Below are 24,449 nucleotides of genomic sequence, written 5' to 3'. Positions count from 1 at the left end.
GTTCCCCAAGAGCCTTGCAGGTCCCTGACAGTAACGGGGAACCACAGAACCCTCCATTCTCACACACACCCAGAACTAGGCACTTACACACTTTGGATTCAGCTCCACAACTCCCTTAGATCCACCTCACCTGTGAGAAACTCTGGAAAAGGGTAGTGTGCTGGCTGCCCATCACTCCTAATGAGCTCTATAGTCCTATTTTAGAAGAGATGCTGGAAAACCACAGCCAAAAGAAACCCAGAATGCCACTGCAGCCTTGCCTCGGCCTGGCACGGCATCCCGGGGATGGAATGCTGGCACCATGCTTCCCTGCAGGATTTAACTAGCAAGAGTTTACACCTCACCTGGATATTCTGCAGTATCACTCCTCCCGGGGCTCTGGAAAATTGAAAATATGGACTCCATCGCTGGCTCTATCTAGAAGAGGAGAGGACAAGGAGCATAGAACCTTTCCCAGCAGATTGGAGCAGAAGGGGAGGGGCAGACGCTGGTACAGCGCTGTACACTTTGGCACTGCCCGGCCTAGGAGCTGCAAACGTGCCCAAGCCACCGAGCCCCCCGGGACAGCGAGGGCAACCCTGCACAAAGACATGAAGCTGGGTGAGCCCTGAGCTTCATCCAGAAACCAGCGTGATAAGGAGCACCTTTCTCCAAGCTCAGTCTCCCTGGAAAGCACCAACCAACCCTCAAGCTACAGGACCTTCTCATCCACCTCACCTCCTGTTTCCTGCCACGCTTTAAATCCCGGCCCGCGGGCGCTTGTCCCCTCCCGCGGCGCCGCTCCGCCCTCTCCCAAGCCCCGGGTCTGCTCTGCTGGGCCCTCGCCTCGCCCCGGCCCCGCTGCTCCCCGGTGCCGCCGGCTCTTCCCGGCACAGCCCAGCGCTCCTGCCCGGGGCTGAGACCTGGCCGGGGTGTCAGTGCCGCTCCCCTCAGCCCGCGGGAGCACCGGGCGCTCCTCGGGTTCGCCGTTCGGCATCGCAAGCCCCTGGAAATGCGGCGGGAGCTCTTCCTCCGCTGCCCCGCGCGGTTCCAACCTGGCGCTCCGGCCACGTTGGCTTGCTGAGTTCCCCCGCACGGAGTGTCCGCGGGGTTCCGTGGCCCCGCTGGGCACCAGAGGGCTGAGCTGGCAGGGGTGCAGCTTGGCAAGGTGAGTCACGGAATGGTCATCGTCCTACCCCTCTGCTGAAGTGGTGTCATCCCAGAACACACAGGATTGCATCCGGATGGTTCTGGAACACCCCCAGTGTGGGAGACTCTACACCCTCTCTGTACAATCTGATTGTGTAGTGTTAGGAATAAGGTGTAGTGATTGGCTCATGCAAATGAGGAGGGATTATTAAATATGGGGGTGTCTTAGGTTGCAATAGAAGATGTGATCAAGGGTGTGTGTTGTGTTGCTCTCCAGGTGGGGCAGTTATCATCTGTTAATGGGCCATCCAGTCTCACTGCATGACTGATAAAATCACATCATCCCACTGTGAGATACTTCACCCAGTGGGAGGAGCCAAGCATTCCTACCTGGATAGAATCTGAGACTTGAAACACCACAGGCAGCATTTTCCCACTGGATTCCCAGAGGAGCAGCTTTCTTTTGCCCTGGATTCCCAGAGGAAGACCAGGCCCATCTCCACTACCACTGGGCCTTCAGAGGAAAACTACACTCTTCTACAGGATCACTGCTGCAACAGAACCCCACCTGTCACTCTAGGAGGACTGCAGTCACCATTTAATCAGACTGCTACTAGCACCCTGACCAAACAGGGTGTCAGGTCATATTCTGACTCTGTCAGTGTTATTTTGCATTTTTTATTTTCCTAATAAAGAACTGTAATTCCTACTCCCATCTCTTTGCCTGAAAAGCCCCCTAATTTCAAAAATATTGGAGGGAGAGTGTTTACATTTTCCATTTCAAGAGAGGCTCCTGCCTTCCTTAGCTGACACCTGTCTTTTCAAACCAAGACAGGTGGGAAGAAGTTCTGTTGAGGTTTACAGTTCTTTTGACATGTAATTTCATTGTTCCAGTTTGGTTTTGTTTTTCTGTTCTCCCTTCAATCTTCCCCTCCCTTTTGTGTGGTTGCAATCTGTGCCAGGACCTCACTGCCCTTACAGGGAAGAATTTCTTACCAATATCCAACCTAAACCTGCTCTCTGTAAGTGTGAAGCCATTCCCCCTTGTCCTGTCACTCCAGGTCCTTGTCCAAAATCTCTCTACATCTTTCCTGCAGTCTCCCTTTAGGTCCTGGAACGTCACAATGAGATCACTCCATAGGTTCACTCCTCCAGGCTGAACAATCCCAATTCTCTCAATGTTTTCTCATAGGACAGGTGCTCTAAATTTGTTAAGGGAACATTAAATATCTGGGTTATTAACAGATCCTAGGGACTGTTAGAGATAAGAAACTCCTAAGACAAGACCTCTGGGCCAGTGCTGGCGTTCCAGCTGTGTCCTTTTGGCTCACTACAGTTGTCAATAAAGTTGTTTAAAGGATTGTGGAGGGACTCACAGTCCATATTTCCCAGTTTCAGAAGCCGTCCTTTGCTGTGCCCTTTTCTGCCCTGTGGGATCATGGCTGCTCCTTTCAGAGCTCTCTGCTCACACACACCAGGGCCATGGAGCAGCTCTTTGACAGTGATATCCTGCAGCAAAGGGCACAGGTTTAAGTCCCATGTGCTTTTAGTAGTAGCCACTCCTTGGTTCTGCTCTAAACGAAGGTGATTATTTTGTTTGACTTCTGGTTTTCAGACCATTTCCCCTTATTTGTCAGGATTAATTTTGGTTTGGGAAGAGCCGGATTCCATGATCCTCGCGGGTCCCTCCCAACTCGGGATATTCTGTGATTCAACAATGTGACCTTGTTTTAGGGCAGTTTCAGGTGCTGCTCATTGAGCAGGTTGAGCTTTTCCCTTTCTGCAGTTGTGTGCTTTGGAGGATAGAGGTATTCCATCCACAGTACCAGCCAGTATTTTGCAATAAACAGGATTATTTTCCCTGGCCTTCAGAGTCCATGATATAGATGTGAATGAGCTTGTTGCATTAGATGCTGTTGGTTGTGAAAAGACCTTTATGCAGCATCCTAATAAATCACACTCCGGCAAGGTCTGTTCTTCCCTGCAAGGAAAAATGGAAGCCTGGATTCACCGATTTCAACATATTGGAAGGTGGTGAAAGAATATTCCCACTATCTAAATGAATCTGGCCTATAGACACCGAAGTGATGAGTGTCATAGAAAAATGAATTAAGAAATGAATTATTTTCTTGGCTCAGCAGAGCTTGAACTGTGTGGCATGACAGCTTGTAAGACCACCAGGTAATAAAGGTGCAAAAAAGATGGTGAAGAGTTTTCTCACTCGTCCCTCAAGTTCACTAAAGAAAGCAGTGGGTCTTCATGCAAAAATAGTGTGCAAGTAATAAAGAGCTTGTTATAATGCATGAGTAGGTTAGAACACATAGCTATGACATTTTATAATTTTATAATTTAAAATTCTTGAGTTTGGGAAACTAATAATAATCATTCATATAAATTTCTTTCAAGACTGTATCTCAAATTAGACAAGTCCATGTTAGATGTCCATGCAAGTATTTTTAATTTGAAAGACATAATTTTCACTAACTTAAGTAGGAGCCTTGGGTTTCAATTTAATATTCTAACTAGCCCTGTCCCCTGCACTGTTCACAGCCTTCCCACCCTGACATCAAGGTTTTAAAGAGCCTACTCTCTATCCCAGCATTCAGATCCTTAATGAATCTGTTGAATCCTCTCATCTGGGGTTACACATAATATAATTTCCTAGGTTAACACTGAATTGCAAGCAAGTATTGTGATTTTCTGTCAGGTTTTCCATTAATTTTGCAGTGTTCTTGCCTCAACTTATTTGTGACAATGATCATGTGAGATAAAAACCTCTTAAAGCACAGAGTGTATGCCATCTCCAACTCTTCTGCTTTTAACAATACCTCTCACTCTATTGTAAGAGAAAATTTGATGTGACATAATTTACCTTTGGAATTCCACACTATTATTCTCTTCCTTTTTAACTGCTGTGTGACTGCTGAGTATTGTTCTTTTACTGAAGTCAGGCTCACTAAAAATAATTCCCACATTCTTGTCCTCTTGTATTTCCTTTGTCTTCTGCAATTTTGTCCATCTTTCCTGAGCTCTCCAGGATATCTGCCAGCCTACCTCAGCTTGCTCTAGCCTATAGGTGACAGTAAAAAATCTAAATTAAGTACTCTGTAACCTCTTCTCTGTCTGCTCTGAGTTCTTACCCTTTTGATGCTGATCTTATGTTTATTACATAAATTATACTAATCTTTTACTAATCTTTCTAGCAAAGACACAGATTTTTTGGTTGTTTTTTTTTTTTTTCTGTTGTCTTCCAGTCAATAATCTTATAGAATGTTTTTGGACCGTTCTGTGTTCCAGTTACTAAGTTGTTTGGCTGTGATTTATTTATTTATTTTAATACATTGTTTTATGTAATCTGACCTACTTGTCACCTCCTGTGCCATTCCTGTTCATAATTTCCAACCAGTAGGGAAATTTGTGGCTTGTCAAATTTACTCTCTTAACCTTTTTTTTCCTTTCTCTAGTTGGAGACAATACATTTCTTTAGCAGTTCCTTAAAGGACATTTAAGTGTCCATCTTCCCACAAGCTGTTCTCCAGGGGATTTTCCTGCATTAGGATCTTACTGCTGGTTCTCTGAGTCTGCAGACATCCGATTTGTGGAAATACAGTCCTTTCTTTTGTGGTGGGTATCGAGTTCTCACCATCCCTTCAGGAGAAGTGAGGAACAAGATTTTTACTTGCTTTTTGTGTCCTGGGGTAGTGGATGTTGCCTGGGATCTTTTCTTTCAGTATTTTGTCTCACTTCTGATAAGGTAAAATCCTTGTATTTCACAGTTATCACAGGATCACTGATGTTGGAAAAGACCTCCCAGGAAATAAGCTAAACTTATCTATGTTTCAAATCCATATTCCTCACAGGACACAGCACTTCCAAATAAAATGCCAAATGCTGTACTAGAGCAAACTGTAAACAAAACCTTCTCAGCAGATAAATTCTTGGTTTACATACCAAAATATATTTACCATTTTGTATTGCTCATTGATTGATTTTTTGCTTTCTAAGGCTAAACAGTATCTTAATTAGAAGAAATACTAATAGACACTAGTTGGAATTTACTGCGTAATAATTCTAGCTAATTCCTTTGCTTGCTTTCACCTTCTATATTGCCAGTAATTATGAAAATGAAGACTAGGAAAACAATTTCATTTTTTTTTCTGGAAATATTAATCTCACCCTAATGCCAAAGATTAAAGAATGAATAAAATAATGTAACTGTTGCTTTTATCCCACCACTGGGACTGTCATCTATCGGATGCCTAAACCCACATCCTCTCTCCCAGATTTGACTGCAGAGTACCAAACTTGTGCCTCACTTGCCTTTTCAAGCTAATTTACCTCATTAGTCTGCTCACTGCTGAATTTGCACTTGCTGACTCAATCTTAGTTTATTTTTTTTGGCATATCCTTCCTGGCAGCCTTTTATTTATCAATAAAGCTTTCCCAGAGGTGTTAAGTGGTAGCAAACTTTCCATGGGCAGCTGACATTTCTTTTTCCCCAGACCAACTGTCACATCAGCCTCAGCTGGGGGGGAGTAACAAAATGTGCTAAAATGATCAATAATCATGCATTGTGAAGAAAGGACAAAATTTTCCCTTAAAGTCAGTGTTGCATAAACACAGTCATTACGTTAATGCTGTTCACACTTTCAAGCAGCCAGTTTTATTTATTACTCTGCAGTTACAGTTGTGTTTTTTACTGTCTGTAGCTTTAAATTTTTCATTAATTCCTCAAGTTCCACAATGCCTCAATTTCTAAAAGCCTGAGGCAAAGAGAAAGGTACATTTAAATTCACCTGCCTCTCTCTGCAAGATTCTGCCATGCTATAAATCTTCTATTACTTTCTGGTCAAAAAACCTAACTGCCAGAGGCACTGGCCAGTGGCCTGAATTTTGGGGGCTCTTCAGTGTCTTGCACAGCAAATACTTGGTGACAAATGTCAGTGGCAGAGGACCTGTATTATCAGTAGCAAAATATAAGTCTTTGTGTGCCTCAGATCTTGCCCATTTACTGATCCAAATACACTTACAACCTGTTTCTACAAACATTTTTGCTGGCATTTTCACCAGCCCTGATTTCTCTGGCCAGTTTTTATAGGTTTAATCCAATGAATTATGTTTCATTAAGCCAGTGGTCCTCAAGGGTTTGTATTCTGTGGAGGGGTTGTGAATCCCAGTTGGTTGCAGTGAGAACTGAATCAGAAATACAAACTCAGGGCACAAGATGAGGTGGGAATTCCTGTTTGAAGGCCCTCTGCAAAGCTCTCTCCATACCTTGTTCAGGGAAGACTGGGAAAATATGGATCACATTGGCAGCTCCAGAGCTATTGTCTTGATCCCATCTTGCCTAATCTTCTTTTACAGAAGATGCATTTCTTTTGCTGCGCACTTCTGTTGTGGCTTTTTCATTTGGGGCTGGGTGTTACTTGCTGCTTCCCTGGAAGGAGCAAGTCACCCCTGAGACTGCAGTGCAGGCAGCTGCAGGAATTTGTATCATCAAGGCAACTGTGGCAAGAGAAGTAGATGAGTGTGTGGCCCTCTCCTGGCTCTGGATGGGTTCTGGGTTAATTCAGCTTTCACCGCTGTGGTATCCATTCCATAGGTAGGGTGTGAGTCCAGAAATCCAATTTATCCACAGCACATTTCACAGCCAAATAATACTGGGAGTTAGGAACTGGGACCTGTGGGCTCAGTTCTTAATGAACACCAGTTGTCATTAACTGAGGGAGATGGGGAAAATTGGCTGGGATGCCTTCCCTTGAGACCTGGTACTTATTCTGTGTGACCTGTGGTAATATCAGCTAAGGATTTATCCTACTTTACATAATTTTCTTCCCCCCCCCCCCCCATTTCTGCTTCCCTTAAAATATGAAAATTAATGCAATTTTCCTCATTTATTTATTATTTGCCTTGATAATACTGGGCAATTTAGAATGTCAGAAGAAAAGCTTTAAATACTGAAGAATGCAAGTTGACGTTAAAATCTGTTCCTTGTAAAGAATTCGAACTTTCCTGCTGATGGCTTTCATTCATTGATGCATCTTAATGGATTTTTTTTTCTCCATAAAGATCACATTTACATATAAAAAATGGGAAATTATATTTTAAGGAAAGATTTGCTAACAAAATGAAAGTGGTATCTTTGATATATGCCCTGGATTTCAGGATTGGAAATAATTTTCATTAAGCAAAGGGTCATGATAATGCTGTGTCTTTCCACTCATTGAAGTTTGCTATATTGCAAGGAAGTGTGAGATAATTACTAGATATTATCTACTCTTGCTTGACAGAAAACTAACATTATGAGGTGAGGTCTCTATACTTAAACTAAAAATTTGCAGTAATATACTCAGGTAAAAATGGGATGTTGTTTGGGGAAATTGGCTGGGTTACTCCCAGTTTTTCTTTGCTGTCCCTCCGAGTTTCCATAGGACACTCATCACAGTAGGACCTTTCAGTCTTCTCTATCAGGGTTAAAGTCTCACTACTGCAGCCTTTAAAATGTGTGTTTCCCTCCTGTAGGTGGGGCTGCCGTTCCACCCACAGCTGTGCTGCAGATGTGGGCAGATGTGCTGGAGAGGCAGCCTCTGCTCAACTGCAATGGCCAGCAAGTAACCACCTCCTCTAGCAAACCAAGCAACGCAAAATGACCATAGCTTTAAAATATTTTGTTTTATTAAATGTTTCAAATAACATAAACATTATATTAACAATTTTACGGCTGAGGTTCACACAATTTGTGGTTTGACCATTTTATCTGATTTGAGAGCTCAAAAGGTTACACCTTAACATTAGAAACTCTGTAATTAAGATTTATAACAGGAAGTTGTCCCGTAGCTAACAAGAGGATAGAAATAGCAGATAGAACTGTAGAAACTCTGGACGGTGGGAGAGTACATATTTTACTATAAACTGGGGTCAGCCAAGATCATGTAAGGACAAGAAACCTTTTCTAAGTGGCTTCATACTCATCTGAAAAAACAATTCATAGCTGGCTTTTAAGCAATAGAGAAAAGTGGGATAGTACATCTTTAATTATTCCCCAAATACGCTTAATTTTCTGGATTTTAATTCTCCTTAAGTAACTCTGTACCACCTTCATACCAATATTTAGCATAATGTAATGGGGTGTTCACCACTTACCTTCTGGGGAATGTTATTTGCTCTCTGCTAGAATAAGGGGTCCAATTGTACTAAAGTTTTACTGAATGTTCATCCTTGCTTTCAGCGGTAGTCAATGCTGGAAGAACAACAGCATGCTTTCAACCATGAAGCTGTAGCTTATTTACAAACAAAAGGATGCCCCCTCCCTCTTTTCACAGTTGTTTATTCATGATAATGACTTGATTAACAGCTACAGGTTAGGTTCCCTTTACACTGGAAACGAGGGTATATTTTAATCGCTTTGTGGTAAACTGAAGTGGAACAGGGCACTCCAAAAAAGCACAGCCTCGCACTTCTGGATGAGCTCCACTGCTTTTACCATGTTGTCTGGTGCTGGAAGATGCAGCTGTACGCACAGGCAGATGTACTCATGTTTCCTTAGAAAATGTAAAAGAATACATTTCTGCAGGAGGTGGGTAATGGGCCAACAACCTGTAATTTACCAGAGGGTCTGTTACCTCTCCCTCCCTACTGTGGAAAAATTGTTTCTTAACATAGAACAGAGGAGGGTGGAGGGGTATGAAATTTAATTTTTTTAGTAAAGGACATTCTGATGATAAACAGCTTTGGTTGTTGTTCAAAAGGCAGTTAAAACACAGATTAAGTGTTGGGATTTGTTGTGGTTTGTTTGTTTTGTTATCACCATTTAATTTAAAAAAAGATACTTGTTAACTGCAAGCTTCTGCCTGTTGCTGATGGTGAAATGATATTCAGTGTTTTCTTTCAGATATCTTCCCCACGGCTTGGGTTTCTTCAGAGCAAAAACAAATCCACTGAGGAGCACAAAGTAAACCATTGAACATCAGCCACTGTTTGAGGTGAAAACAAGTTCTTATGCCCAGCTCCCCATGATGACAGTTACAACTGGCACTCAAGGGTCACTGCCGCACATCATCCCCTGCACTGAGGCTTTCTGAAATATGTCTGTGCGTCAGACAATCAGCTGGAAACATCTCAGGCCACAAAAAAATGGATTAAAGATTCAAGTTCCCCTTCATGTTACATGTGTGTTAAAACAAACTAACAGCTTGATCTGCTCCAGGAAAGGCCAGAGCTCTGGAGCCAGCTGCTGGCACTGCTGTGTGGGCTATGAAAGGTCTCCAGAAGAGCAGACACCATCTGCAACAGCTCTGTTTTTCCAATCCAAACAACTCCTGCTGTTTTTCTGGGGCTGAGTAGCTTTTCTGCAGCTGTTTCCTTCAGCAAAATGCTGAAGAGCCTTAAAATGTCACACCACCACTGTTCTGAATGCAGCACCTTTTTGTGTGTTCAGACAACCAGGTCTGGATATTCTCAGGGGAGCAAAAAATAAACCTCAGACTTGTGGGGACAATACAGCCAGTGCACACAACTGTGAATGCCTACAGGCATATTGTGAGGAATTCCTGGCATGAGTAGGGAAGGGGAAGAAAAGGTGGGGCACTTTACTCTCAGGAGAGCTGACGTTGTTGGAGCAGCTCTGCACCTTTGACTTTTCTGAGACCCAAGCTTTGGTCTATCATGTGCACAACCCAAGGTTTATGATCCCCTTCAGTGTTGCTTCTCTTTGTCCATAAGGCAGGCACTTAAAAAGACTTTCAGGATAAATGTTGAAATTATCTCCTGATGTTTGAGTGGAAGTTTGTTTCAAAGTGATCGACAGTTATGGTTTGCTTTTGTTTTAGCCTTTCCTATGAGGACTGCAAGCTGCCTGATGACCAGATGATGTAACTGAGGGAATGCACTCTTCCTGGAGGAATCTCTGCAGCAACCTGTCTCAGCCCCACTAGGGTAGCAAAGTACAGTGCCACAACCTTCCCCAAAACATTGCTGTGGCAGCGCTGGACAGGGAACATTGGTCCCCAGCCCCCGAAGACACAGCTCCAGGTTTCCCAGGTGGTGACACCTTGCACAGCATGCCCTGAAGCTGGAAAACACACCCCCAACAACCAGTTTCACTACAGGAAGCACATTTCCAAGGCAAGAGCTTCAGAAATTTGCATCTTTGTAAACTGGGTGCTTGACCTATTTAAGCACAGATCAAAAGCAGTGTGTGACAAACACAGAGGTCTGTGGCAGGCAATGCCAGAGCCCTGCCATCCTGGACACCACATTTCTGGTCAAGTTCTGCTGCAGGCACCCTTTGGTAATTGCCTGGAATCAGACCTCTGGGGCACGGGGGCAAGATTAATTCCTTGAACCTCTAGAAAGATTTCTGAACCAGCCTGAAGTGCTCAGATATAAATGCACTGTCATAATTTGCTCCTACCTTCAGTACCAAAACCAAGTATAATTTCTGAGGAATTCCAGCTTTGTAAATTCTCTGCTCATCTCAGCTCACAAAAGAGCAACTGTGTTATTTTGTTGTGTTTTTTGTATAGCATTATTTTCAGACAGCTGGCATGACACAGATTAGAGAAACTGGGTGCTGCAGTGAAGACTGATCATCTTAAAAGTGCTTATTCAGTGTTATCTGAATAAATAATATTTTGGTGTAAGATTTGACTCTGAAAATCTGACAATGCAGTAAATTTGTTGCTGTTGTTGCACCCACTACTTTCAAGAAGGCTCTCTCTGCCCCCACAGGAATTTACAATTCACTATAAGAAACAAGGATCTCCAACAGCCATGAGCATTGGGAAGGTCCTTGGCTTCCTTTCTAAACTGCAATTGAATTCTAAAACTCTGAAAAATCAAATTCTGAAAATTCTAAACTGCAGGACAAAGTGCATTACCTTCACAGTTGCATGACTGTTCTTACAGAGAAGTCAAAGAATCACAGAGCTGCTTAGGTCAGAAAAGACCTTTAAGATCATTAAATCCAACATTTAACTATTCTCAAGAAAAACAAATTTCAGACTTTTTAATGCCTCCTGACAGGAACGGCAGCAGAACAGGCCCAATGGTGTTTCCTTCATGTGTGTCTTTACACTTTCTTTGCCACTGGAAATGATCAACTGCAAAGTGATTTAGCTGTAATGAAAGCCCAGTATCAGGCTGGTTTTGAGCTACAGGGAGAGAGATTTCCTGGAGGGGAAAAAAAGACCCATACTTCAAAAATAATGACAGGTTTCTGTATTCTTCTTCTGATTTTTATGAAGTCTTCTCTTCATTCTCAGGGTTAATACAGCATTTTTCAAGACCTCCAAAATGTCCCAAGCAAATGTGATAAATGCAAGACCAGGAATTTTTTAATAGACTGAAACCTTAACCACAGGGAGAAAAGAAGACCTCTTTGTAAGAAAGCAGCTTGTGAGTGAGCAGAGTTAACACAGGTGCATGAATTTTATGTGTGTCTTCAGGTATGGCTTGAAAGCATCAGTCCTCAGCAGCAATATAAGATCTGAAAACTGTTCTGTGTGTTCACTGGCCTCATGTGACTCATGTTTCCCCCTCCTAAGTCTTGAAAAAGTGAGAAGGTGTAATCTTGTTTTTTTAAGTAAGGTACCATTTCACTGAATGAAAATGAACAAATAGCTGCTTTAGGAAGATCTCTTACAGGTTCATTTCCTCAGCTGGGTCTTCTCTGGTGGCATCCTTGTCTTCCAAGGTCTAAATTTGCCTCTTTTGAGGAAGAAGATGGGATTAAGATAGCCTAAGGAGTAGTACATGGGAGGACAATGACTTTGGTTAATCCTTACTCTTGCATATCAGACTTTAGATGGGGGGGTCCCAGCTTGACCTGTTCCTAAAGCTTCAGTTATGGCTTTAAAAATTGGCCTGGTCCTATGGAAGAAAGACCATATATTAAAGCATTAGTTAAAATTAAAAAGGTAAGCATGTAACAGTGTACAATAAGTGCCAGCTGCTGTTGGAGGGAGTGGATTTTTCTGCTACTTTCAGACCTCGATGCCCACAGTTGCTGATTAGAGGAGATGGAGGTCCTTCTGGAAGAGGCTGGCTGCTGATGGATGGCTTCAGTGCCTGAGGGTGCTGGATGCCCTGAAGTAGGACAGGAACTTGTAGCAGAGGCTCACCACAAAGTACCAGATGTTTCGAGCCATCTGCGACCTTGCGATGAAGATGCGCCAGATGATCACGAGGAGGGTGGTGTTGAATGCGTATCGGATGTTCCTCAGCCTGGGAAAGAGGCATCTTATCAAGAAACACACAAACAACAAGAAGCTCACCAGCCCCCTGCATTTCCTACAGGTTATGCAGGAATAAATCCTATTTACAAGTGGCCCTTGGGCTTTTTGCTATTCCTGTTTTAGTGGAGACGCTGTGCTGGAGTCCTTGGTCTTGCCAAGGACTGTGCTGAAGCTGGAGCACAGTGAATAGTTCATGGTGTAGGTGGAATAGCTGTACTGGAATTCACTCTTGTTCTTCTCTCATTTCAAACCAGAGCGAAGTCATATGGAGAGGTTTTTCTTTAGGACAGTCTGTGTCCAATACTTTCTACTTTGGTTTCATATATTTGTTATCTCTCACTTTGCAGTAATTGGGGCAGCCTAGAGAAACTCACAGGAGTTGACAAGCAAGGTTCTCTTATTTGGGTGAAACCCCATCTTTAGTGTTGTGAAATTATACAATGATCATAAATGGTCTTCACTGTTGCAATACTGCAGCACTGGGATATTTTATTTTTCGGGGGGAGTGGGTTAGTTTACAGCATCAATTTCAGTGGTATTACTGAATTTTTCAGATTGTAATGATCCTGTCTTCTTTCTGTCAAGCAAAAGTTTCTGCAGTTCTCTAATTCTCATTTTCCCAGTGCTTGACCAAGGGAAAAAAGACACCTAAAGACCTCAAAACTTGGTTCATTTTTCTAAGAGCCCTTTTAAGGTAAACTTTATCACTTTATCACACTGCATCACAGTCCACAGTCTAAGGCAGTCAGTAGTCCATTCCTGAGGTCCTTTTAATTTCCTCAAAATGATCCATGAATAATGAACTTGTTTAGGATTCCCTGCTATGGCCAACTATCCCCTTATTCTATGTTTGTAAATACTGACAAACTGCTGTGATACGAAATAAGTTATTCATCTCAATTTTAAATATAATAATAATAATAATAATAATAATAATAATAATAATAATAATAATAATAATAATAATTTTGCAATGTAGTTAGAATTATTTTCCCCAAAGTTAGCCAGGAGCTCCTCTCTTTGTCCCTGGGTGTGACTTACTTGCGTTAATAATAATAATAATAATAATAATAATTTTGCAATGTAGTCAGACTTATTTTCCCCAAAGTTATCCAGGAGCTCTTCCTCTTCTCTTTGTCCCTGGGTGTGACTTACTTGCGTAGATGTTGCTTTGCTGCTGGAATTCCAGCCATGTCCTCATTTAGCAAGTACTTCTTAGCACCTATGCAGTAGCTCTCAATGTACTCTGACCAGTGCAGCTGGCGAACATCAAAGTTGTATAACTGGGATTTAAAGACAAACAATGAAAGCTGAACACCAGAGTTCAAAACAAGTTCACTTGAAGCATCAATTCTTCATTGATTTCTGTTCCTGACAAGGCCCTCTCTCTGAAATTCTCAAAGCCACTGAGCTCCAAGAACTGACAGACTGTGTTTCACAGCTGCTGATTAATGTCCCACCCAGCTGGGAATCTGAGCAAAGCAAGCAGAAATGGAGTGCTAGCTGGTAAAAAATAAAGTCAGGTAGCAACTTGTACACACACACACACACACACACACACACACACACACACACACACACACAGAATCATGGAAGAAAAATGGCATTCCACACAGGCAAACAGATTGAATGAAAATGAAATGAAAATGAAATTAAAACCTCCATGTAGTTTTAACATGTCACTAAAATTATATGTAAATAAATTAACTGGACATTGAGTCAACAGGTGCCTCTGCATTGGTGTTACTCTCAGCTGTGCTGCATTCTCTTTTGGCAGCTAGATCAACAGAAATCCAAGAAATAGATCACTTTGGTGTTTGGCATAAACAAAATCTCATTGCAGCCAACTACCCCAGTTCATTTTGGGTGCTCATATTGGACAAATTGTTAGCAAATTCTCAGGCAGCTGTCTCTTAGAGCAAAGAGAGGCTTTGTAGAGAGGAAGAAGTTTTTATAGAATAGGTTGGGTTGCCAGTGACCTGAAGACATTCTCCTGTAATAAATGGAAAGCTCCTAAAATAAATAATTTCGGATTAAAAACAATTCCAATCATCCAGATATCATTTAAATGCTTCACAATACACCAAAAATAATTGCTGCAGATGCAAGAATTTGAGATTAGCAACCCATATTCAAGACACATTTACCTTTCTATCTTCTGTGTTAAGGTGACTCATTAACATATTCATATTATCTGAAGACCAGTTCCAGGACTGGGTGGAGAAATACTGCAGGAGTGTCATAGACTTGTGCAGCCGATTGATAATCTTCATCATTCTGAAACAAAGGGATCAGAGATGAGCAGGAAGTCTGACCTTATGTAGAAGCTGCTGGTTTGTGTTTCCACCAATCCAGGTGAATAAACATTCCAATTCCTCCTGAGCACTGCCCTGCTACTCACTAGGCTGAGAACTTGCCCAGCAAATCCCAACTGCTCCAGCTGAGCTCGAGCATAGAGCTACCCAGCTTTTATTGCTGGCTCCAACGTGGGAGCCAGCAGCATTGCCACTGATGTCCACATCATTGCTCTGACCTAAGCAAGGGTTGGAAGCTGTGTCTACCTCATGTTCCACTGCTATGGAGGGAAGAGCCCATCTGAGCTGGTATGAAGTCTGCACCACAAAGGTACAGTGTTGCTGTTTTCAAGGTGGGTACTTTTCTTTCTGCCACAGGAATTTTCTTCTGCTCCCAAGCCTGAGTTGTGTATTGAAGCAAGGCTCTGATTTTTGGCATTAGCGCCAGTATTTGGTGACCGCATCTGCAATATGGACACTGAGCTCAGAAGTCATTTGCTCAACTTCAGTTTTCAGACAGAACCAAAGAATCACAGAGTAGTTTGGGTTGGAAGGGACCTTAAAGATCATCTCAGTTCCAACCCCTGCCATGGGCAGGGACACCTTCCACTATCCCAGGTTGCTCCAAGCCCCATCCAACCTGGCCTGGAACACTTCCAGTGATGGGGCAGCAACAGCTTCTCTGGGTAACCTGTGCCAGGGCCTCACCACCCTCACAGGGAAGAATTTCCTCCTATATAATCTAAATGTACTTTTTTTTCAGTTTGAAACCATTCCTCCCTATCCTATGATTACACTCCATGATAAGAGTCCTTCCTCTTCTTTCCCACCAGTCTGCTTAAAGTACTGAAAAACTGTTACCAGGTCTCCCATGTGCCTTTTCTTCTCCAGCCTCAACAGTCCTGGCTCTCCCAACCTGTCCTCATTGGAGAGGTGCTCCAGCCCTCTGACCATCTTTATGGCCGTCCTCTGGACCCCCTCCAACAGCTCCACGTCTCTGCTGTCTTGCTTCAGAGGCATAACTGCTTAAGGACTTGGGAAATGTAGGTTTAGGTCCTCTGTTGTGTCTTGGCCTTATCTTACTAATTTTTAATACAAAAGTGGATGACAGTAATGCTGTCCTACCCTGCAGGATTATTTTAGTTGTCCCAGTGGTCATGAGTAAAAAAGGCCACTGGCAGTTGTTTTAAAGTGTGATGTACAGGGCTTGGTCAATTCTGAGAGGACACCATGTCCTCTCACACTGGGTAAGGGCAGGAGAAAGCATTAAAAGGCTAATTTTTGTGGAAAAAAGAGCTGTTTTCATGCAAAATATTGAGCTGCCCAGGGGGTAACACAGCTGCTGTGACAAATAAAAGGTGGCAGTCTGTGGGAGAATGGTGCTAGGCTGGCCTCTCCCTTTGCGCATGTGACTGCCACCGTGATAAGCACTCAGCACAGCACAGCAAGACACAATGAGTCCAGTTTAGAGCAGAAGTGTGCAGCTCTCCCAAAGCAACTGGAAAGAGCACTATAAAACCTTAGACAAGCACTCCTTTGTAAAGTGGCTTTCATTTTAGAAGCAAAGCAGACCATCACATTAAAGGAACCTTCATTCTGAATAATTATGTGCACCTTGACTGAATACAGTTTAACTGAGCTGCTTTAAAATTATTTCAGAATAATCCTCTTGTGTAGGGCAAACATCATGGGGCCAAGCTTTGTGAATATTTTAATACATTTTAGGAACTTGGGAGGAAGAAATGCAGCTAGATTGGAAAGATCTAAAGCTGCCCCTCAAGCTGACTCCCCAAAATCTTTAAAGTGCTTAGGACTAATGGAAAATGACAGAAAAAAAAAAAAAGGGTAAGAGAACCAACTCTTTAATATGTGGGAGGAAAGCTTCCCTGTGAGAGTGGAGTGGCCCTGGCAAAGGTTGCCCAGAGAAGCTGTGGCCGCCCCATCCCTGGAAGTGTTCAAGACCAGGCTGGATGGGGCTCTGGGCAATCTGGGATAGTGGAAGGTGTCCCTGTACATGGCAGGGGTGGAACTGGGTGATCTTAAATCTTCCTTCCAACCCAAACCAGTCTGTGATTCTATGATCTGAAGAGGTGTGTGCGAAAACTGCATTTCATGTCAACTGTCTGAGCTCAGTTGATGTGACCACATTCAAAACATTGACTAATAATTTGTATGAAGGAAAGGTCTTCTGCAAAACATCAACTGAGTAGAAATATGGCAAAGGTTTCTTACAGGAAATCTCATTCTCCACTATGGAGGAACTGAGAGGAATAAATTGAGTATTAGCTCTCACTGTAGCCACAGTTCAGACATGCTTTTTGTCTTCTAATAAACTGTTTACAGCGATTATTTCTTTATTTACTCCCATACAGAGCCTTGCATGAGGAGATCCTCAGGTGAGACAGGATTGCCCCAAGGGACTACTAAGGGTATAAAACCACATTATGCTCTACGTCATAGACAGATGTGCAGCACTCACAGGAAACCACTTAGGGCAGTTTTGTTTGATATCTGGAAATTTATGTGAAATGAACTTACACCTAAAAAGGCTTCTTTTTTTTATTTCATGTGGTTTACTGCCCTTAGACCATAAAGGTCTGATATTCAGGTATCTAGGAAAAGAAGAAACTATGAGCTGCTACTGTGCTTCCTACCACATTGCAGCAATACCTGGATGAGCTGAAGTAGTGTATAAAAAGAAAAGGAGAACTATATTAAAAAAAAAGAAGACTTGGAAAACTCCCAACTTCATTGGGGAGCCATCTTTGCTGAGGCTGCAAATCTTAAAGTTCAGAAGATGATGCTGAGTTCTGTCTGACATTTAACTACAGCATTTTTTGCAGGCAGTGTCCACTGGTTAATTATGCCAGTCAGCTTCATGAAAAGAAATGTCAATTGCAATGGCAGTGCCAAGATCTTACTGCTGCCCCTTTCAACAAAGATTGGAGATTCCAGCCTAATTTTCAGTTTACCTCTATTTCTACAGTAATTCTTTCCGCTGGGATAAGTGTAAATCTTTTTACGGACCAATCTGCCTCCAAAGCAGAATGTCAGGGATAAATCAGAGCAGCTGACATCAACACAGCGCTGGCATCCTGTTCTCACACTGCACAACAAATCCTCCTATGTGGTGTCAGGGTAGTAAAGGAGGACAATGTCTGGAGTAGCGTCACTTACAAAGAGGATTCCTTCCACATGGGACATAGATATTGCTGTTCCTTCCAAGCCCTACCACTGCCAGGGCTCAAACACCACCCATAATGGTGAACTGCCCTCCTAAATACAATTAGAATTTAATCATACTCAGAAACAATTGCTTCCTAGATTTCAGACCAGTGCTGGAAACAGCTACTCAGGGATCTGATTTATGGGGGAAAAAAATGTATTAGCTGATATGTTCTAAACCTTGCCAGGCTCAAGTCCATATGCCAGATAGGGGTGATCCCATTGGAAAGCTGAAGTGGTAGAGATGTGGATATAGAGAAGACAAGACTACCAGCCCTTGTCTGCCTTGGGAACCTCTGAAGTCTGTAAAACTGAGTTCAAAAGATGTGCTGTTCTCCAGGTGGTGGGAAGGGTGCAAACCCTAGGCTGTGTTTAACTACAGCCATGCATTTCCTCATTTTCCTCAAGAGAAGGAGACAGGAAGAAACTCAAGGACTCCAGTTCTCATCACTGGTTCAAGCTCTGCTCTCCACTGGAGTGGCAGGTATACAGGAGGCTGAGGGCACCATTCCTTACCTGGGCTTTCTCCCTGTGAGTCTCATGTACAGGTCGTACAGGATGGCGGGTGCCTTGTGGCTGACAGTGATCCAGTACTGGTTAATCAAGTAGCTGGAGGTCATGTGAGCGTTGGGTGTTCGGAAGGCCTGCTCCAGGGGGTTCCTTTTGAATGTGGACATGACGTACTGCCCTGCAAGGGAACAGGCATTTTTCACTGGCAATCACTCACTTCCAGATGGGCTGGAAGCACAGTGCAGCACAGCCCAAGGTGCTGTGCTTTGCACCTCCAGCCCACAGCTCTCTGAATTGTGTCAACAGAGCTTGGACCAGGTTGTCCCTTCTGCCATGAAAATTGACAATTCCATCTATTGCGTATTTGAAACCCAATCCTGCTCCACACTTAACACTGGCAGACAAAAACCTCCTTGTCAAAGCACCTAAGCATAAAGGAGGAAAAGCAGGCAGCTTTAAGAGCTTCAAGAAGCTGCAGTTCTGCTTTCACCTGCAGCAGATGTAAAAGAAATTGTTAAGTGCTAACATTTCATTAGATCACTGAAAGCAAACTTTGATCTGCTACCCAAAAATAAAAATGACATTTCTAATTTTCAGTCAGATTTTCCAATGGGCTGATGTTTGAGTTAGTCTGTCGCTTATACAGGGTGATAGCTTTAAAAATACTTCATTATGTCCATTCAAAACCACATCTGACCCACAACATCAAATGTCTGCCTGTTTTCAAAAGACCTCTGGATGCTCTAAGGCAGCAAACTGTCTTGCATTCTTAACCCAGAAACAAATGATAGGGTGGGAATCTTCCCTTCCCTCTGCATGTTAAGGCACAAAATATGCTGGGTCTGATTCTGAGCTCTGGCAATGGCCCAGTGCCACAAACTGGTATCTGGATGTGCATATCTAAGACATTTGCATATTGCAGAGGCTTAATAGAACTGCAGTAACTGAGTGCAAGACTATCATCCTAGGGACTGATAAACAGATGGTGCTCTTACTCCTGAGCACCAGCAAGCTCCAGAAAGAAGAATATGTGGGCTTTCTTCACTTTCTAAAAAATTTATTTGAGAATTAACGACATCAGTCTGTGCTCATATTAACAGTTTAGTCTCTTCGCGTATGTTACAAATAGAAAATCAGATGAGAATTTGCAAGTCACAAGAAACATCCAGATCATCCTCAGATAAGCAGATTCCAATTGTAACATTCAGATAGGACTCTCCAGTGTCTGTGCTCGGCTCATTACTGCACTTCAAGTAGTGACTTTTGCTGTACTTCTACTAAGAACCCCAAACTAGAAATCTGTCACCTCTAGGAGCTACTGCAAAGACTTAGTGGGTGGGGGGGTCCTTCCCTCCAACCTCAACAAAAAAACACAGCAGCAAATCCTACAACTCAAAGGCAGGTTCTGCAGGGGGAGAACTGGACACAGGTCTTACCCAGGTAGACTAACAAGAATAAACTGAATTTAATTTTTTGCCACACTGAACATCATCTCCAGACTGTTTTACGGTTTAGTTTTGAGGAGAAACTGCAAAATGTATTTCACCAAGTACAGACTAACCAGATTCACATTACAGCAAAGCAGAATATGCTTCATCAGATAAAAATTTAGTTGTTTGACCACATCTTTGTATAAGTAGGCAAAATACTGAGAAAGTAAGGAAAAAGAAAAACCTCAAGGCATAGCATTATTTGGAAAAGAAATAAATCAGTTAAGGCCCCTTTTAACACTAGGAGTTTTTATTTGTGTCTGAGGAACTTTAGAATGAACTGCCTTGCAATGGGTGTTTCCTCCCTCCCTCGCCCCCTCACTCCCTCGCAGCTCATCACTCAAAGTGTACTCAAAGCATCACCATCTCCGCCACTTCTGTTCCGAACCCTTGGTATCCTAAGCCTAATCCAGCCTCTCCCCTTGAAAAATCCCTACTACCTTGTGTACACCTGTCACTCCTACAGCAGGTCCTGGTGTCACCTGGCCTAACCAGATAGCCCAGACCCATACCTCTGCAAAACCCATGTTTGCTTTGCACTAAAATGCTCAGTCGCAGACCAGGTGACTCCCATTCCCTTCCCTGGTTTCTCAGCAGCTTCCAGACCCTCAGAACCCTCCATCCTGATGACCAGTCACACACCCTGACTCCTTGAACGGAATTATGTGTATTTCCTAAAAAGAAATTTGTAGGAGTCTGAATAAGGATTCAGACTGGATGCCTGCAGTCATAACATTGTGATGCAGTAAATCTTTCCCAAACTCATTTCTTCAGCCATGCAACATCTTTAAAGGCAAAATTTTGCACTTTAATACTCCATCCTAATTCTCTGCAGCATGGTGCTCTCTCACAGGAAAACTGTGGCTACAACATGGGGAAGAAAGAGCTTCATAGTGTCACCCAAGGAGAAAATTTTGCCTTCAGTTCCACCACACAGCTCAGCTGCTCATGGAAGCTGCCACTGCTGCACCCAGATGACTTCATGGCCAATTCCACAGTTACAAGCAGAGGAATAGAATAAAATCAATGACAATGCACTAAATACTTTGCTGTTTTCATCAGCAAATTTACACTGAAAAAGGGTTAACAAAAGCAAACCTCAGAAAGTGGTGCTATGGTGTCTTTTGCTGAAGTAGCAGCCTGTGAAGAGCTTTGCATTCACTCCTGTGAAAAAGCCACAAAAGATCTTGACTAACCACAACATTTCATCTCTCATTGAAAGAGGGGAAAAAAAAAAAAAAATTAACCAGGAGCTGGATACGATGTCCTCAGAACTCAGCCAATTACGGAAACCTCTTCCCTGCTAGGCCACGTGATCAAATAATGGTTAAGACATTTATTCTGTAAATGCAATTATGGTCTCATTCTCTGCTGACTTAGTTTGCCATGTAAATAAAGCAAGGGAAAAGCAAAACTAAGTATGAGAGATGGAATAGCCAGCCTCCTGTATTTAAAGCACAAAGATATAAATGCAGGGGTAACAGAAAGTAAACCAGGCCCAGTACATCTGTCCATGAATGTACTACCTGTACACAGTATTTCACAGTACACAGCTGAGACAAATTCTGTTGCTTAGCTTCAGCATGAGTTTTTCTCTTCAAGGGTATCAGGATGTGTCTCCCTTTCTTTCACCCCTGCCTTGGAAGTACATCCACTTGAAGAAAAGTCAGCCATCAAAATAATTTGATTTTTTTTCCCACAAAACTCATGATCAAAATACAAACTGTTCTTGAAGCCCACCAGTCATCTCAATGTTTTCCTCCTGAAGTGCACACCTCTTAATTCTGTTCAGAATTTTCTTATGGACAAGAAAGACCACTTCACTTCCATAGTATCACAGAATCCTAGAATGGTTTGGTCTGGAAGTACCCTTTACATCACAGGACCCTCACCCAAAATACAGTTTGAATGGCAGACTCCAAATGCCACCTAAACTATGGAAACCAATTCTTCAAAGTGTTAGGAACAGTATTGATGCTCTCCATTTAAATAAGACCTTACCCATTTCTCCCCAGAAGAAAGGGTTGATTCCCCCTGTTGTACAGTTGTACACCAACAGGTTTTTTGGTCTGGAAAACAGAAAGAAGTATTATTTTGAGATGTGAAGAAACTCTATTTTTTAGAGATGGGATTACAAAAACAATCAATTTCAAGTAAATTCCCAGTTTAATACCAAACAAAGCTTGCATTTTCTGATGTGGAACTAAACATGGATCACACTTGTTTTATTTCTTCCTTCAACATAAATCAAGAATTAATCAAACAGTTTTCTTGATCTAAGCATGCTTTGCCAAGGGTGTCAAGTGATGAAATAATTTTTCTTACTCTATACTTGAAAACTGCAGAGTTTTAATTTGGTGGCTATCTTAATAATGCTTTGAGGGGAAAGCTGGTGAGCTGCTCTTCAAGGTCCTTTTAGGATCCTTATTTAACTTACTGGATGTAGCTCTACTCTCAGCTCAGAGGGCTTACTCTGTCTTTCAAAGGAAAACACTTCTGCCTTTTATTTGCCTGGGTTTGATTTCTCAGAGTTGCATAAACCTCCAGAATAATTCATGTAGTTTATTCTCTGTAGTCCTACCTAATGATTAAAGGCCAGGCCAAAGGTTTACAGGAAAAGACCTTAAATCCTTAATATCATTTCTACATACTCTTCTCAACAATGCAAAGAAGGGAGATTTTTTTAGATCGTATAACGTATAAGCCTATAACATATTTCCATTGTGCAGTGTTTCCCAAGGAAAACAAATAGAGCTTTTTTTTACCAAGAGAACTCCAGAAGACACTTGAGAAGCAGCTCAATGAAAAGGAGACCCAAAAACCACTGCTGCAAAACTCTTGGCCTTCAGAATAGTGACTTCTAAGAGGCAAAAGAAACAGGCCTTACCCGTAGCTGTAGAGATTTCCTAACTCTAAACCCTACCTTTATTGCATCTCCTATGCTCTCAGTCCTTGCCCACCCACAGGGAGGAAACACCAACCAGAAAATCAATCAACCAGCCTCTTGCACTGATTTTTAATCAGTTCTCAGTTCCCTGTAAAGTGCTGGTGCAGGGAGCAAATGTTTCAGGTGTGTGGCCAAAAGGAATGCTACGAAGAGGGATGCCGTCCCACCTGTGCACGGCTGTGTACCACCCAGCTGCGAGAGTCAGGTTGATGGCAACGTCAACGGGAATCATATCTGCCACTGCTTCATTGTTGGCGATGACGGTCCGCAGGATCCCTTTGCCTGCCTGTGGGACAGGGAGACAGGGAAACAGTCACCCACTTCAGGCTGGGCTGAGATTTAACTGGCAGGACTCCAGCAGCATGCACTGGGCACAGGCCAGCACTGTAGCAAGGTTTTTCTGTTGCAGATTATTTGGTTTCTGTGACCACAAAGATGGATCTCCCATGGATCCTGCTCTCCTAGATTTCCAGAGGACGCCTAGAAACATGATGATGTCTGTGCTGTGTACAAGAAAAGCTGGGACTCTTAATTTAACTCAATATGAAAGAAAATACCCAAGGAGAGAAATCTATCTGAATTTGCGGCGGTAAAGTTGTACAGTGCATGCCTGAAAGTTACATTTTCTTAAATGACACAGGAAGACAGAGTTCTCAATATACCTCAGAGACTACAGTCATTTTGGAAATGACACCTGTAGGATTTTTGAAAAGTTGACTACCTTTCCTTTGGATGTATTCACACTCTCCTCTTTTCCAAAGCTGTCTGTTAAGCACAAAGATACAAAGGATGGCCCCTGCATTGAAGAGCACATGACCCACCAAAACTCAGTAAAGGAATCAGTGCAAATACAAAGCACTGACAACCAAAAAGAGGAAAGAGGCAAGAACAAAAAATTTTCACCTTCCTTCAGTAGGAAGTGCATTTTTCAGGGGATCAGGCTCCCCAAAATATGTACATTTAACCTGAATGCTTATCAGGGGGCTTCCATTATGACCAATGAGGCTTTGGAGGTTCCACAGGAGAGATATGGCAACAGCATGGCAGACTGGATCTCACAGGACAAGGCAAAATACAGAAAGGTGGGGGTGAAATGGGGCGACGGAACTTTACTTGGTGTGTCACAGATGAGGGCTCAACAGAGCACATAAGAGAAGAAACCAAACATGGCAGAGTCATGGTTGCAATCAAGTTCTTTCTTATGTGGGAAACAATGCAGTTAAGCTGAGGAACAAGGGAAAAAGCTGAGAGGATAAAAGTGCTGATGAAGTAAGGAAGGATAAAAGCTCTTGTAATTTAGATCTGTGCAAAAACAGAGAGAAGGACCGAATGAAGGAGCACATGAACATTTGCTACAGATCCATCAATATTTAAAAGGTAGGGCAAAGGAAATGTTACAGCTTTTCTTAAATTATTTTCATACAATCTGAAACTCGAATTTCATTATAAAAGAGATTAAATTTTTCTACAGCAACTAAACAGGAAGTGCCTAGTTGTGGAAAACCCCTTGCCTTAAATCTGAGGAGAAAAAAAAAGTCATTAAATAAGCATTTAAGATTGCTATTAACTTGTAAAGCACATACTACTGTCTAGTGGTCATTGGTGCATTTTAAGGGACACT

General features: G+C 42.6%; 1 protein-coding gene across 3 annotated transcripts in view; it reads right to left on the bottom strand.

The window, feature by feature from the left end:
• Positions 1 to 7,781: 7,781 nt before the first annotated feature.
• LOC118700448 (fatty acyl-CoA reductase 1-like) overlaps positions 7,782 to 24,449 on the bottom strand; it is a 129,016-nt gene continuing 112,348 nt past the window's right edge. For all 3 annotated transcript variants that reach the window (XM_036404917.1, XM_036404919.1, XM_036404918.2), the window contains exons 7-12: positions 22,996 to 23,114; positions 21,883 to 21,950; positions 18,398 to 18,569; positions 14,510 to 14,639; positions 13,518 to 13,645; positions 7,782 to 12,351 (exon numbers count right to left, since the gene is read on the bottom strand). In XM_036404917.1, coding sequence (XP_036260810.1) covers positions 12,189 to 12,351; positions 13,518 to 13,645; positions 14,510 to 14,639; positions 18,398 to 18,569; positions 21,883 to 21,950; positions 22,996 to 23,114 — 780 coding nt within the window. In that variant the 3' untranslated portion in view covers positions 7,782 to 12,188. The remainder of the gene's footprint in view (positions 12,352 to 13,517; positions 13,646 to 14,509; positions 14,640 to 18,397; positions 18,570 to 21,882; positions 21,951 to 22,995; positions 23,115 to 24,449) is intronic.

The sequence above is a fragment of the Molothrus ater genome, chromosome 5 (genome assembly GCF_012460135.2).
Source record: "Molothrus ater isolate BHLD 08-10-18 breed brown headed cowbird chromosome 5, BPBGC_Mater_1.1, whole genome shotgun sequence".
Lineage (NCBI taxonomy): Eukaryota > Metazoa > Chordata > Aves > Passeriformes > Icteridae > Molothrus > Molothrus ater.
Note: the sequence above shows the minus strand (reverse complement) of the source record. Positions and strands in the feature narration are given on the sequence as shown.